The 17,147-nt window shown below is 39.6% G+C and overlaps 2 protein-coding genes across 2 annotated transcripts; one reads left to right on the top strand and one right to left on the bottom strand.

Moving 5' to 3' along the window:
* Nucleotides 1-4,501: 4,501 nt before the first annotated feature.
* LOC120564143 (zona pellucida sperm-binding protein 4-like) lies at nucleotides 4,502-7,742 on the top strand. The gene is made up of 7 exons (XM_039808885.1): nucleotides 4,502-5,094; nucleotides 5,828-6,012; nucleotides 6,097-6,194; nucleotides 6,276-6,436; nucleotides 6,526-6,718; nucleotides 7,280-7,427; nucleotides 7,510-7,742. Exons 1-7 carry the CDS (start codon nucleotides 4,551-4,553, stop codon nucleotides 7,669-7,671), a joined length of 1,491 nt encoding a protein of 496 aa, XP_039664819.1. The 5' UTR covers nucleotides 4,502-4,550; the 3' UTR covers nucleotides 7,672-7,742.
* Nucleotides 7,743-9,312: 1,570 nt separating this feature from the next.
* tmem263 (transmembrane protein 263) lies at nucleotides 9,313-14,953 on the bottom strand. Its single transcript, XM_039808883.1, is given in 4 exon segments — nucleotides 9,313-10,732; nucleotides 10,735-10,940; nucleotides 13,136-13,206; nucleotides 14,741-14,953. Coding segments are annotated over 3 exon segments (372 nt in total). The 5' UTR covers nucleotides 13,203-13,206; nucleotides 14,741-14,953; the 3' UTR covers nucleotides 9,313-10,633.
* Between the last annotated feature and the right edge of the window lie 2,194 nt (nucleotides 14,954-17,147).

Below are 17,147 nucleotides of genomic sequence, written 5' to 3'. Positions count from 1 at the left end.
AGATGGATGTCTATACTAGAAAATGGGGTAAGTACCTGAGCTTTCTGGAGGGCTCCTAAGAAGCTTTGTGTGAGGAGATATGTGTATGATGGGCTTATGGTGTTGTCATTTGTACATACTAGTGCAGTGCCCATTTAAAATGTGCTTGTTTGGAATGGACCGATTGCTTGGCCTGTGGTATTGCTGCATGTAGAATTCATCAAAACCCAATTGTACCCCAAAATGACTTACAGAAGGACCCCAAACCACTTCATATGCAACTCCCCTGTATACCCTACTACTAACTTACTGATTTACCTGACAGAGAACATTGTAGATTCAGAAAGTAATCACAAAATATCACTATGACAATGTGTAGTATCAGACATTAGCGACATGGCAGTGTGCTACACACCCGGCCCGTTATGAGCGCTAAACAGCACATATCTGCGTTCATCAACCACCAGAACCGGACTGTGTGTGTGTGTGTGTGTGTGTGTGTGTGTGCACGCAGAGAGAGAGAGAAAGAGAGAGACAGTGTTGTCTTGTGTTGTATGATCGTAAAACGAATTTAACATTTCAGCAGAGGTGTTAATTTCCATACAGGTTTAGTGGCTTGACAGTTAACGGTGAAATAGGAGATTTGATTCGCGGGGGTATTTTGGCGACGGTACTGTTATAGTTAGCAGTAGACTTAATTAACCCGGGGTGAGTCTGATGAAAAGTGCTGTGTCTGCCCGGTTCAGCTCTGAGATTTTCTCGCATTGCACAGCGCTGTGAAGGAATAATATCCGAGATTACTTTATATTCTGCCTCTGTTTAGAAGTGGTGAATGTAGGCTACAGCTCACAGCAACTTAATACTATATAGTGTCTGGCAATTGTTTGATATTTAGTTTTGGCAAAAGGCTTTTTGTTGAGTTTCCTCTTAGCGAAAAAATAGACATGGAAAAGAGTAGCGCCTTTTTTTTGCCCGCAATGTTCCTTTCAGCTATCCGCTCGTGCTCCAGGAAAGTGAAGAAAAGTTAGTTTGGTATATCCAGCAATCATGTAGCTAACGTTGGAAGCAGGAAAAGAGTCAAAGGCGGTAACACCCCCTCCCCTCTGTTGTAAAGCATTCTGCACGTCTGCGTGTGGGTTACCTTCCCACCAAACACGCCCCCAAACACGGATAACGATGTGACTCAAAAACAGTGTCGGGTAGCCTGCCTATAAATGGCATCACGCTCTGTCTGCCACTTGGTGTCTGTAGCTGGTTGTGCTTTGGATGTGTAGGATTCTGAAATGTCCTTAAATTCGTGAATTGTCGTTTGTTTATTCAAAGTCAAAGACAGTCCAAAGTAGTGCGACTTTGCACAGTTTGTGGGTCTGAGGTGTATTTCACATTTTAGCCGCCAAAGTGCTCACTCAGTGTGAAGTGTGAGAGGGGGAGTGGCCAGCGGCTAGAGTGGCAAAAGCCAATGTGTGCTTCTTTTACCGATATATATTTAACGATATCGTTTGCATTTCTAATCCAAACAATGTCGGCACTGCACTTACTCGTGAGCGTAGCAAGACACCTGTCAAGTTTGAAATCCATCGGACTAACAGTTCGAGAGATATGCGCATAACACACACACAGACAGACAGATAGACGTTCCTGCAATTTATAGATAGATGTTTATTTTGTTTATGGTTTATTGTCTATTTTGTTAAATGGTCTTGAATATTGTCATCTTTTCTTGATTTGTTGTCTGGGTAGATGGACAAAACACCATGTTCTAGTTGTGAATTGTATGTTTTGTATGCTGTTTAAAAAATAAAAATTGTTAATCACAAAAAAATAAGATTGCATTCTTGAATTTTAGGGATTTAGGGAGGTTTGTGCTACAGGTCCTGAGGAAATGAAGGGGCTATAGTTGTTGTCTCCAAAGTCGGGTCTATTTGATTTCAAACAATACAACTGCATATGCATAGTTTTTCCCAAAAGAAACTTCATGAAACTATTGAAATGTGTGAAAAAACATGTACTTAAACCATGTTAATTGAGTATGTTTTAATTATTAGATTTTTTTTGGTTATGTTGTCCAATCAACAATTTTATTCACTAAAGTAGATTTTTGATTATTGTATTTGTCCATTTTTGGCAGGGCATTATTTTAGCTGTTATCCCATGTTTCAATCGTAAAGGTCTTACACTTAAAGGGGAACTGTGCAGTTTTTTTTAGCTTAATTTACCTTAACTGAACAGCTTCGGAGTCATTGGAATGGTTATATGACTTTTTTCGGGTTGGATGGTGGCCGCTTCGCTTCCCCCAAGGGCATGTGAGCGGAAAAACCACCCTTGCAATTTTGGGCCGGCGGGCCGCAAATTTACGAATCCTACTATGGCCACGCCAAGACCCGCCCTACGAAGCAGCTTGATTGGTTGGGGTTAGACTTTTGACCTTGAGTGGTTAACGATAGCTGATTGGTCAGGGTACAAATGGGGTTACGTTACCTTGCGTAAGCATAGACGCCTGGCCAATAAATGCTATTGACGGGTGGGTCTTGGCATGGCCATAGTAGGATTTGGAAATTCACTGGCGAGCCGCCGGCCTCAGCGTCAGCAAGTATTGCGTGATATCAGGTCTCGCGGTGTAACGAATTGCTTAAAGGCACTGCACACATACATCCAAGAACCTGCTAGCTATAAGAACAAGGTAGCGATGGAGTTTTCCACACTATCGTCATCGCAAAAAAGAAGCAGAAAGCTAGGAAAGCATTGTCGGAGGAACAGAGAAAGAGGAAACGGCAAACTGACCGAGCGAGGAGTCAGACACGAGTAAACATCGGACCTGTGTTTTCAGAATGGCGAGAACTGAGACAAACAGAAGCCTGCAAATCCGATGCTGACCTGGTGTTCTTGCTGTTGCACTACGTATCTTTGGGATAAACTCTGTTTAATCTTTGTATTTCTTGTTATTGTGACCTCAGTCGGTTTGCTATTGTCTGTAAAGGTTTTTATTATGATCGCTGTCTGTTACGGGCTTACTAGCTAGCTTACTAGCTGTCTACCTCAGTGGATATGGCTCAGTGCGTGCCAGCTCCTTTGAAAACAAATGCACATGACCAGAGGGAGAAGATGGGCGGGGGGAGAGTCGCCAACAAGTTTTTACAACAGTGTTGCCAAATATCTATTCCAAAGCTGTAGGGGGGTAGCCTCGTGAGACCATCCTGATCTCGGGAGCTCCAGTTTTCCACTCACAGATCAGTCTGGCATCTTGAGATAGAGAAAATTTGGAGCCGTTCGCCAAACGATCGGGCCAATCAGCGTTGGTTTTGAGGAGGGTTTAGGTGATGATAGACATATGGTTTATCCAATCAGCTAACCAGTATTTTCAGACAGCGGTAGCCCTAATTCTGTTAGCTGCTCGCTAATGCTTTTTTCTCTTGGATCCTTCTTTTGGAATATGGACCGGGAACCTGAAATTTTGCCTTTTATTTGTAAATTCTCGTTACACAAACGGCAACTATCCTTTACCGACATGTTGCTTGCTTGCTGAGCTAACGAGCTATGCTTTGCCTGCAGCAGCAGGGGCTTGTGGTTGTATTTTCATACGCTTCGTTGATCTGATTGGTTGATTTGGCCCGTCTGTCACCAACATAGGTGATAGAGAGATGGTTTATCCAATCAGCTAACCAGTATTTTCCCCCCTCTTCCCAAACGTTCTCCAACGGAAAGTTCCCAGATGGATATGCCAAGCAAATGCGAAGCAATCCATCTGGCGGAGTAGGGGGGAGCTCTATAGAGAAACCTGCGAGCAAAAAGCAAGAAAACAGCGAATAAATTGCCAAAACTGCATAGCGCCCCTTTAAGGTAACACTACACAATTTTTGAAAGAAGTATTACGTAATCTTCTGCTTACAAATGAAAAGCAATAAAACTCACACTTGCTCAATTCAACAAACTCAGGGGCTTTGCTGCTACAGCCTTAACAAACTTCAGAAAGATAGCGGTAAATTGAGGGGAAATTCAATGTAATGCTGTAATTGCAACTTAGCCTGAAAGGCAGCTGTTTAGCAAAGGTTACACAGTATTTCAGTAAAAGTTATACAGAATAGTTTTAACTTAATTGTCTGCATAAAAACCATTTTGAGGAAGGGATCTACATGTTCTCTGTCTGTGTCATGGAAACATTTGAATGTTTAGTTGTGTAAGACAATCTGCCAACTAAACAAAACATTGCGCACTAGCAAAATAAACATTTGACAAACAAATAAAGCTTGAGGTCACAAAGACCTTTGAAAGGGTTTTTGTGACCTAAATTGTCAATAAATACTTTAATGTCAATGTGTCAACCACCCCAATTTACTGATCTGATAACATGTGTTTCCCCTTGTCCCACAACTGATCTTGTGAAGTTGACAAAAGGCCTCTCAAATCACCCATCTGAATAATGAAACACAACATTACAAAATACGCCCCTGTAGCTTTTAAGTGGCTATTAAAAGATAGTGGTTTGTGGTTATTTGGCCTCAGAGGTGGGGTTTATAAAACATCAAGACCAGTCACGTATAAATGTGGCAGCACATATAACTTGGGGACTGTGCATGTCAAACTGCTGTTTAATCATGGCAAAGCGCTGGAATGTCACCTCTTTAGTGGCACTAGCACTGCTAGGGTGCTTAGTTTGGACAAAGGTAGAAGCTCAGTACCCGTATACAAAGGGCGCTACACTTCCTCAGGTACCACTAGTTCTTCCAGGATCTTTTTTCCGGCATCGGGTTCCTCAAACTGTTCAACAGTCACAGCAACCGCAGCCACCACCACATCCACAACAACCACAGCAACTGCAGCGACCACCGCAACCACAGCCACCACCGCCGCCACCATGGCCACTAGCGCAACCGCAGCCACCACCACCGCAACCGCAGCCACCACCACCACCGCCACCATGGCCACTACCGCAACCGCAGCCACCGCCGCCGCCACCGCAACCGCAACCACAGCAACGCAAGCATTCACCTTCTTTCCCGAGTTGTGAGGTGGCAGCAGCCCAGAGAATCCCCTGTGGAGGTTCTGGTATCTCTGCAGATGCATGTAAAGTGATTAGCTGCTGCTTTGATGGCCAAGGATGCTACTTCGGAAAAGCAGGTAGGTTTTAGACAAAAAAAAAAAGTGTTGTATTGAGTAAATACTGCATTGTAACATCAATGGATGACTTTACTAATTATAATGATCCAGATAGAATATTACTATGGTAAAATGTCTTTGTCGTACATGTAACTTATCTAAGTAGTTACTGTAATTTTCTTTGTTAAAACATACAATGGAGTACTCGAGTTAAGCTCCACAATGTACGCATAATATTACAGTGACTTTACCAATGCCAATATGTCACCTGAGGATATGTTTAACTTTGATAAACCTTTGCTGAATAAAATTCCACTGTGATCATTAATATTATGGTCTCATTTTGTAATTTAGCCACACCAGCAGAAGGATATTATTGGACTAAACATTCAAGATCCTATCCAAAATCCAAGAGGATGAATTATTGACTTTGGTGATTTTCTGACTTTTCACTCTAGCAGCATCAGGTCTAGATTTAATGGTGTCCAATTCCTGCAAAACTGTCATTCCCATAAGCTTTAGCTGCACTTAAATTGAAGCTAATTATCAAAGGTTGACATGCCAAACTAAAATGGTGAACATCATGTCAAAATTATCAGTATCTTAGAATGCTGATGTTAGCATTTAGCTTAGCTCTACCCTAAGTAAACCCTAAAATATTCCTTAGAATGGCTGTAGACTGGTCATGTTACATTTTCTTTGGTCTGTAATATCAAACCATTCGGCACATTGTTGACTGTTTTTGTGCCACCAGTGACTGTCCAGGTCACCAAGGATGCCCAGTTCATTGTTGTAGTGGCCAAAGATGCCACTCTGCCCAGCATTGACCTTGAGTCAATCTCACTGTTGGGACATGGTCCAGGCTGTACATATGTTGACTCCAATTCAGAGTTTGTGATTTACCAATTTCCTGTTACTGCATGTGGCACCATTGTTATGGTAAGAGCTTGATTTTCTCCACTTTTTAACTAATACATTTTTTTTCAAACATTGTTACCCCACCTGCCAGTTTTACTTTTGTAGGAGGAGCCTGGTGTTATTATCTATCAGAACAGGATGTCTTCCTCATTTGAAGTGGGTATTGGGCCTTTTGGAGCCGTTACCAGGGACAGCTCCTTTGAGTAAGGGATTACCTTTTTTTAATACGTTTGTGGTATAAAAATTTCTGGCCAAGCAACATAATGCCAGTTCACTCTTTTCAGATTGCTCTTCCAGGGTAGGTTCACTGGCACTTCTATTGAAACTGTGGTTGTAGAAGTATTACCGCTACAAGATCCTCCTCTACCGGTTGCTGCTCTGGGACCCATCAGTGTACAGCTGAGGTTGGCTAACGGACAATGCTATACAAAGGATTGTAATCAAGGTAAGTTCAAGTCAGCCTGGCAGCATTGCTGTGTTTGTAGATCATTTCATAATGTGGGCTGGCACAATAACTGGTTTCTGCTCTGACAGTGGATGCGGCCTATAGCTCTTTCTACACGAAGGCAGACTATCCTGTGACCAAAATACTGAGGGACTCTGTGTACGTGGAGGTTCAACTCCTTAAAAAGACAGATTCCCTTCTTGTCCTGACTCTTGGTCGCTGTTGGGTAACCGGTGGCCCCAACCCTTCCAGTCTGCCCCAGTGGGAAATTATCACAGACGGGTAACTAAAATATCAATTTACAACATGTTTTACATTGCTATCATCCAGTCTGCTCATTGGGAAAACTGATTATAATCTTAAAAAGTGTTTGACTTAAATGTGGACACCTTGGGTGCCTGGATAGCTCAGTTGGTTTAGTGGGTGCCCATTTATAGAGGTTTACTCCTTGACGCAGCGGGCCCAGGTTCGACTCTGACCTGTGACCCTTTGCTGCATGTCATTCCCCCCTCTCGCTCCCCTTTCATGTCTTCAGCTGTCCTGTAAAAATAAAGGCTGAAAATGCCCCAAAACATTATCTTATATATATATATATATATATAAACTGAACACCTTAGAGTTTAAAAATAAACTTGTCAGTTATCCTGGTGGACAAACTATAGAGAAAGTCTTTCTTAACTACCTCAACATATCTTTGGCCTTTTTGTAGAAACAAAATAGAGCAGATAAGCTAATATCTGCCATGTTGATGTATTAATGGGCTGAAATGACTGAATGACACTGACTTTCTTATTCAATGTATTTTCAGTGTCATTGCCTTGAAATAACTTTCTTTTCATCCAGGTGTCCAAACAAGGATGATCACTACTTGTCCTCACTGATTCCAGTTGTTTCCTCCTCTGGTCTGGACTTCCCTACTCACTACAGGCGTTTCCTTTTCAAAATGTTTACTTTAGTGGACCACAATTCATTGCAACCCCTGAAGAAACAGGTAATGGTTAAATCCATTGATGAGGATTGCATACAACAAAATATGTTGGTATTGCTCGGCCAACACAGTTTTCCTTGTTCAGGTGTACATTCACTGCAGTACAGCTGTGTGCCAAGCTATGCCCGGCAGTAACTGTGAACCGTCATGCGCCAGCAAAATGAAGAGAGATGTGGAGGCTGTGGACCAGATGAATGCTGAGCCTAAGATTGTGGCTTCTGTTGGACCAGTGATCATGGAGCAGTAAACAGCACGGTGTCAAGCTTAAGAATTTGGCTGAAAGCATTTAGTAAAAACAAAAAACATTTGCAACAGTAATATGGTTTAGTTTTGTGGTGTGAAATTTAAATGACATGCAAAAAGTCAAAAGTGAAATAACACAATGGATCACATTCATCACATGGTCACATACATATTAAAAATCCTAGAAGTTTTCCCTGACCCTGACCTGACTCCTGAGACTTTTACAACTGTACCCCAGCCTCTCCTGACCCTCTTGCCCCGCCCCTTAAAAATATCCTATGCAAAGAGCAGAACTTAATTGTGAATTTAAAAGGGATGTAATAAAAGGACAAATGTCTTAAAAACACATTACAGTGCAGTAATAATAAAATGCCTTCATTGTTGTAGCACATTATAAAACTATATTTGCTGTGCATTTCCTGAGAAGGTACGTGATCAATGCACATATGCCGCCGTGCTTACACACCACATACACACATACGCACACCTTTCATGCTAAACCACTAATATTAATAAAATACAAATATCAAATAATAAATAATATTTTGTGCCAAATGCTATTCACACCTTATAAATATATTGTTGCACACTATATAGCTCCATTGTACATATCCAGTATGGGAATTATTGAACCAGACTTGTAGTATTATTCTAGGTGGATAACCTAATTTCACCACCTCCACATAGGGCTGAACGATTAATTGCATTTGCAATAATATCGTGATATGTTAAAACGTGATTTCCTAATTGCAAAGGCTGCGATTTGGTCACATGACTCGCGAGAGCAAATCAGTCTGCACTCCGCAGAGAAAGCAGAGCTGATTTCTGTCATTCAAACAACTCTGAGTTGTAGTTTAAAACTGTTACAGACATTTTAATAAAATGAAGGGTTACATTGGGCTCGAGTCCATACATGCAGATAAAACCCTTGTGTTGTCCTTCGGGTCTCAGTGACCCGTGTTTTTTTATTTATTTAACTGTATAGTAAAGTTTAAAGATAGTGTTTAAAAAGTGCAATCCACATGTTTACATATGTTTATTACAGTAAATAATAATGAAATAATCTAAATACTACTAAGTGTGGTAAAGCCACATATTTGTTTTTATATTTTTGCAATCTGCACTTTAGTTTGTGTGATTTGTTTCTGAATTTCATATGAATGTTTACACCAGGCTTGGTCAGTGCTCAATATACTACTGTGATGGAAATAATTAAATAAAAGATGTCATTCATATAAATGTATGCATCACCTAATTTCATCATCACATACAGGCCTGGCCTCCAGGAAAGAAGTTTGTTTAATCTATCTAATCATGCGTTGTTCACACTATACAATGATTTATTGTTTGTCTTTGTTGAATAATACAGAAGACAAAGCTTAAAAAATAATAATCGTATATTAAATCGCAATCGCAATATTTAGGGAAAGAAAATCGCAATTAGATTATTTTCAAAAATTGTTCAGCCCTACCTCCACTCAATCACAATCAATCGCCCCAATGATATATTTCACTAATATTTAACTGTTCCTCCCTGCAAAAAAAGCAAGTTTAGGATCTTCTTTTCCAGACTTTACAATTACCTGTTCGTGGTTAGCATTTAATGGCTCTGGGTCTATACTGGTACTGATAGAACACAATAATACAACCTTCAGCATGTTTTATTTAAACAATATAATATTGCCATGTTTCAATAAATTCTCATTTTCACTTCAAAACATTCTGCAACATGGATGAAACAAAAGCTTTAAAAGCTTTGTTTTGCGTTATACAAGACTTAAATGACATTTTCAAGTTACATTTTACAAAAACTACTTTTTTAATTAAATTTACTATTACGGGCTTGTCAGCTTAAAAATGTAGTTAACACTAAAAAGTCTGTGTATCGTATTGAATGCAACGTCAAGAAATACAGCCATCAGATCCCTACAACAGTCAACACAGTGACGCTAAGCAATATGGAGGAGCATTAGAGAAACGTTCAGGGTGAAAACTAATTATTTGATACAGTGGGAGAAACTAATGCCATCACGAAGCGTATGTGTCCAAAGGAGAAATGTTGACATACTTTGATTTAGGAGTGAAATCAACCAACAGTAACTATCAAAATATAGTTAGTCAAAAGAGGTTATGTATAAAATGTTATTTATTGATAGTCATAGTGAATCAATTAACACTACAGCTGGAAAGGAATTGCAATCAAAATACTCTGACTTTTATATTTTATTGTAATGATTTAGATTATGTATCAAAAGTACGAGTCACCCTCCACTCCAGTGAGAATATAACCACCAGAGGGCGATGTGAATTCAGAAAAAATTGAAATTGTTACAAAAACTCCTCAGAGGAATATTCAGTTACAGCCAGCAGGTGGTTTCGATATTAACCTGGACTGTACTCTTTGATCAGACGTATTTGTTCATTTGTGCAGGCTGAACAAAGTGAACTGAGCAGAAAGGTGATTTAGTCACCCTATACACATTTTCTGATCCACATGTTTGTCAGTTGACAGTGAAACACCTTGTTAGTTACAGATCATCATTGATCAATGATTGTCCTGCAAGTGAAATTTAAGTGCATTTACACTCTGAGCTTTTGTCCTCTGGTACTGATGTTAACTTATGTGGCGAACACAACAGTTTGCAGTGTTGTCGCTTATTATCAAATATGAAACATGGACATTTTATTTGAGCAATTTCAGGCACTGGTGATTATAGTGTGTTTCATTTAACAACAGAGCAGGAAAGTCTTTGTTAGTTCTTGCTTTGTGGGTCCTAGCCACAGAAAGTATATGAAGGTGGGTTTACCAACAATCACATTAAAAACAACAAACAAAAACAAAGACCCCTCACCAAAATGTGTACACTAAACTTTTGAGTCCTCTGTTGCTCACGATTGCTAACACAGGCAACAGCACAGTACGAGCCATAACACCTCAGCTGTGTGTGTTCACTCTCCTCTCCCCGTCAGTCAGACTTGTCCTTCTTTTTGCCTCCTCCTATGGGAACTTTGCTGACCACTGCAGAGCCCCCCCCCCCCCCCCCCCCCCCCCCCCCCCCAACACAAACCCCTTTTTTAACACCCCCCCCCCCCTCCCACACAGAGCAGCTACAGAGTAGACGGTGCTTTTGGTGAGGTCCAGACTCTTTCCTCCTATCCAGGTCACACCGCCCACCGTCGCTCCTACAGCTCCCTTGGTGGCACCGTACAAGCCCCCCGCCAACCTGCCGAACATGCCCGGCTGCGTCTGTGGATGGTCCTTGATGTTGTCATCTGGTTTAAAACAACAAGATTAATCAACTACTCATTTCAGTACTACATCACACAGGGTTGTTTCTTCTTTTTCTACTTATTCATTTTCTTCTTCCTCAGTTAAAAAGGGATAGTTCAGATTTGTTGAAGTAGACTGTTAAGTTCCCTGAGCAGCTCTTTCAGCAGCAGACTACTGCAGCCTCAGTGCAAGAAGGAGCGCTACCGCACGTCCTTCATTCCAGCAGCAGTCAGACTGTTTAATGCAACATCATAATGGAGCACTGCTAGCTGTTTCTGTGATATGAGCTAGGGCTGGGCGATAGTGAGAAAAATCTGATATCACGATATTCTTGACCAAATACCTTGATATCGATATTGCGGCAATATTCTAGGGTTGACAATTGGTGCTTTAACAAAATATCTTCACACTTAGATTTTAGATAAATAATCATCAGTAATGTGGACATAATGTCTAAGTGGGGAGAAGGCAAATAATAGAACAGCTACAACAGTCTGGTAAGTTCAAGAAAAGTACATCACTTTACTTTAATGCAGCCTTTAAAACCAGGAAAAGACAACACTTATGCCATATTTCGATATCCAAAATATAGACGATATCTAGTCTCATATCACAATATTGATATAATATCAAGATATTGCCCAGCCATAATATGAGCCATCACTGGACAATATTCTGCACTATACGTATTTATTTATTACTCTTTGTTACCTCCAACTGTGCAATGTCATTTCTATTCATCTGCACCTTACTCATCTGTATATCTGTGTTTATATAAGGGTGTTTGTGTAAATATGTTTGTTTTATTACTATTATTATTATTAATTCTATTTTTTCTATTTCTTATACTTTTTGTTGTTTACTTAATGTGTATTTGTGTTATTCTGATGTGTGTAATTCTTTTTTTCTTTTGAGCTGCTGTAGCACAGGAACTCCCCCAGTGTGGGATTAATAAAGTCTATCTTATCTAAAGTAGATGGAGGTCGGCAGGGCCCCAGTTTGGAGAAGCAGGCAGGAGCACCGACACGGGAGCCAAGCAAAGCACTGCTGTGGACGAGGGCAGCAGCTTAACATATTTTAGCCATCTAAAAAAAAAAACACTATCAGTTTAAGTGGTCTACGCTATATTTAGAACTTTTTCACAGCATACCCTGGCCTTTAAATAGCTATGTTTAAGTTTATGCAGGGGGGACTGAAGCCACTAGACTTCATTGAAAAAAACAGTAATTTTACCTTGCAGAACACAGAAGTGGCTCGTCTACCCCTGCCTCGATCGGTTAGCTAGTTTGTTAGTTACTAGCGTAAGTGATTTTCTTTAGGTGGGCCCTTTTGGGGTGGCTAAAATATGTTTAGCTGCTGCCCCGTCCACAGCAGTACATTGATGAGCTTCCATGTCGGTGCTCCTGCCTGCTTTTCCAAACTGGGAGCGTGCCAACCTCCATCTACTGTAGCTAATACACTGACTATGGATACCACATACCACAAATCAGAACTATGCCTTTAAGATGCTTGCTCACTTGTTAAACACCATATATACACATATACACCATATCTATAGTAGGTAACTAAAGAGTTAATTATCAAAATGGATGCTGACTAATTTTCTGCCAATTGACTAGCAATTAATTGGCTAACCGTTTCTGCTGCGCACTTTTTACGTGCAACACACAGCTGCATTTACACGTGTTCCGTCATTCAAATATAAAAACAGCCATGTGTCAAAATTGTAATCTACCAAAGAGATGAAAAGTTACAGTTAAAATATCTTTCGTAAACAGACAACACAGCTCTGCCTCAAAGGAACACTTACCTAATGAATATGCACATTATGTATTACATTAACTTAAGTGTAATGTCTTGTTTGTGTTCTAGTATGTATAGTGTATGTATAGAGATTTGTGGTGTAGTATGGAACTTTTGTCCTGTCCTTTTTGCCACCAGTCTTGGCTAGGACACCCTGGGAGAAGAGTTTCTGTAACTCAATGGGACTTTTCCTGGTTAAATAAAAGGTTGATGAATATTAAGTTTACCAGAAGCGTATTACTGTAGAAAGAGCTAATCACTATGCAAAATTCATAATCTGTATTTCCATCTAATTTGTCCCACGATGAGTTCTTTGACTGACAACATGAAAACCTTAAAAAATGTTGGAGTCAATGAACACAAATGTGTCACTATATTAAGGACCTAAACCTACCTGTAGCTACTGGCTCATCATTGAGGTATGCAGGCATATCCTCAGGCACCTGCTCCGCCTGACTCATCTCTCTGGGAAAATAAATGACACAATTACGTACAAAGACAATGTAAACGCAGATGTACAGAGTGGGGAGCAATAGCGAAAGAGATTCTTTGTAACATGAAATAGTGTTCCTCCTGGCATACCTATGTAATTTCTATTATGATGTTAACCCTGTAAGAGATCTGTGCCTGAGCTTGTTGTTGCATATTTTTCTGTTTATTACGTTCTTGTTGGCACCAAAAACAAGACTTTGCTTTTTTTACCTCTTAAATTTTGCACATTTAAGTATTGCACACAGAGAGCAATGCCTTTGTTCTATATTTGCTTGGTACATGTATGAGTTGCTTTAACTTTCATACTGCTTTTGTGACCAGGCTACACACCCTAGTCTAAATGTCTAAAGACTAAAGACCTTTATTCCAAATAGACAAGGTTTTTTTATATGAGAGTGTACAGGGAAAGCCTTAACTTAAGTCAATAGTTAGGAATGGGGGTGTTGAGCTTTGGGTGTGCTGCTGCTGATCCTAAAACAAGGTAGACCTGTTCACGATTTGCCACAGAGTTGTAGGCTCCAACAGGTTAAAATGTGTTTTTACACAAGCAGGCTTTCTAAACTTAAAACAACGGATGCTGAAAAACAAAAACGTTCAATATGTAGCCTAAGTAGTTTTCTAGACTTTGGGAAAACAGTAATAAACAGGACATTTGGAATAATTGACTCCATATCCCCTAAAGTAGAAATGATCTGAGACCATTGTTTTTTATCGATAATGTTTTGTTTTGTTTTTGAGAAGTCAATGGTGCCTTATGCAGTTATGAAATCTTCTCAGACGAAAGCGTTATTCAGTCATGGCGTTTAAGATGAACAAAGGGACGCCTTTATGGCAGCTGAGACAATTTACTGATGGGTAAACAACATTACACCGTGTATATCCTTGCCAGGTTCAAATTAAATATACTCCTATGAGTACTCGGCTAAAGGCCCGACGTACAATGTAAAACTTGTGCTACATAACGTTAGCTAGCTAACCTACCGCATTTGTTCATGGCAGACTGCGTTTACGTTAACTTAAGCTAACGTTAACCCTACATCCAGTGAAAACACGGATACTTGCTTAAGCGTTGTCGAATTACTGCACAATTTGACTTGTCAAAGTTGTTGCCCGTCTCACTTTTAAAGCTATAAATGATTAGACGTATTTAACACGGAGAACTATGTGGTTGTGTTGCCTATAATCGCCATAATTAGCCATTTGTGTAATCTTCTAGCTGAGACACGTCACGGCTCTCCCGAAACAAAACATCACTTTAACGTTTATATAAAAAAAATAAAGCACTTCAACGTTTTCCCCCCACCATTAATCCATCGACGTTTGTTAGCATTTCCTCAACATATCTGTCCCGATTACACTAATGGTCGAAGGAGTTGGCATTGAAGCTGGTTTGCAAGATAGTATAGATCGTTGTTGTTTTTGTGGTTCTGCAGAAGTTCTCATCTCATGGCTGACTCTCATTACACAAACAGAACCTCAAACTAACGTTCGCTCATTTAGCACTTACCTTGTTTTGTAACGTTATCAAACTGATACAATGTACTGTGCGTGACTTAAAACTATGTGAGCAAAAAAATAATTTCAGGTTCCACGGCCTGTAATAGCTGCTGGTGGTTAAGCTGTGTTGTCTCTCTGACAAACGTTATATTTTGGAGGAGGCAGTCTCCACCCATTAAAACACAGAGGTACACACTGTCCGCAGGATGGAGCTCCAGCTGCTGCCTCTTCCTTTACTAAACCACATGCACACATTTAAGTAGTCGTTGTGTCTAGATAATTCCAATATTGTTCAATATGTTAAGCAAAAAATTGAATTTTAATTTTTTTAATTCAGAAATGATTATAGATGATTTGGTTGTTAAAAAAGGAGCAACTGTTTGGGTACCACGTTAGGAAAGTATCGCAGGGTGTAGTATAATACATGAACAGATACGATTAAGGTTGATTTTGTATGGGGCCCCTGGCCGTCACTTTGGCGCGAGAGGACAGTCGGGACACCAACCACCACAACAACATCCTCCCCTGAAAGCGGAAGTTACGTACATCCTGCTTTAAAAAAAAATAAATCCTAACATCAAAGATCGTCTCTTTTATGAGAAGATGTCAGTATTCACTGGAGATTGTGGGTATGTGGGAGGAAGGGGGTTTGAGAATGGCTGGACATTTTTTTCTGTTTTTAAATTTTATTTTATTTATTTGCAAAGCACCAAGAGGATTGCCATCCAATTTCATTCAATCCTGTACAATGACAATACAGAATTCTATTCTATTCTATTCTTATAGTATAAAAACAGACCAGAATCAAATACCTCCTTAATACATAAAATTAACATACATTTTCATGAGGAGAGTGAAAAAAATGCATTAATGTAGACCAGGCAAAGCGGGAAACTGCTCCCTGGCTGCAAAGCCTCAGTTGGTACATATTTTTTGTGTGCCAGTTTCTTTGTGGTAATATTATTTGCAAATTATTTTTGGCACCTTATTAACTGAATGATTTGGGCCTGAGGCAGGTCCAGCATTATTACATGTCTTCACTACCTGTGTTTATCTCCCTTGTGGGTTTTTTTGTGCATGAATGTAGGTGAGGGCCTACAATCAAAACAAATGCAAAATAGAGTGCATATCCACTACAGATATCCACTACAGATACAACTACGGTAACCAAAATAAACATTTGCTAAACATTTTAAATAGTGAGACAATGCTGTTATATATATACATTTATCCACTCATACCCACAAATCCTGTGCGACGGGGCTCTACAGCTCACAGTGGGCAATAGGCAGGGTAAATCCTGCACCTGCACAGGTCACCAATCTCAAAACCTGTTACAAAAAGATTCAGTTTTTTCAAAAACGATTGAAGTGAGCACAAGCAAATCTATTTTCAGATGTTAATCTAAAGTAACACAATTGTATCTGCAATCTAAAAATAATGATGAATTGTTGTAATCTGGTCATAATAAAACTGAGCATTTATTGACTTATTAGGCAGTATATGCACCAGTTTGCAATAGATTACCTTTGTCACATTTGAAATATTTCAAATCTTTATGTTGTTTGGGTGTATTTCTTTATTGTACATTTGTTGTTTGTTTATTGTATTTGTTTCTGTAAAGAACTAAATGGATCTGGCCTCACTTTTTGGTCTTTGTATACATTCTAGTTCTGACCTGAACTGACAAACTCTCTTGGATGACTAGAGAAATGTCTTCAAAACCAAACAGTAAGTTTAGTGGCTTTAAGAAAGTAATTGACCCCAATGAATGAGGATTTTCTAGACATAGTATGCCTGCTGCCATTTAAAAAAAAATTGTTTTTGAAATATGGCTTTAAACAGCACAGAGGCACACAGGTCTATTCTGGGACTCACTGTATTTCTGGGTTGAATTACTGACCTGTCACTATCACTTGACTTGAGGTGTATTTCACTGAAACACTTGCTTTAAAACACTGTCTGCTAAAATAGAACAAAATAAACAAATTGATTATCAATGCATCAATAAAAAGTGTATTTCAGAGCATATGAAAGTTTGAGGCGGCAACCAAACATCATAAGATTTTCAGAGCACAATATTTAGGATACGAGTTTAGTGAAGCTATAGACCTGCAGTGAACTTTCATCACGGTCAAATTATGGCTCGTACAAATCAAGATTAATGCCTGGACTCCTTTAATCTGGAACATGCGCTAAAGTAAATAGACTGTGTGTTCACAGAATGTTATACAGTCTTCTTTTCCCCAACCGACTGTAACCACTGTGGTAACCATTTTCAAAGGTAGCCTACATTTCTGTAGGCCTACACATAAAACAGTGGAAATATCTAGTAGTAGATTTACTCTAGCAGTATGTTTTGTATAATGTTAAGTGTCTTGCACGTATTGTAGCTACTGTTGTCCATTCCAACAAGA

Source organism: Perca fluviatilis, chromosome 8 (assembly GCF_010015445.1).
Source record: "Perca fluviatilis chromosome 8, GENO_Pfluv_1.0, whole genome shotgun sequence".
Classification (NCBI taxonomy): domain Eukaryota; kingdom Metazoa; phylum Chordata; class Actinopteri; order Perciformes; family Percidae; genus Perca; species Perca fluviatilis.
The sequence above is the reverse complement of the archived record's forward strand: the minus strand, read 5'-3'. Positions and strand labels throughout refer to the sequence as shown.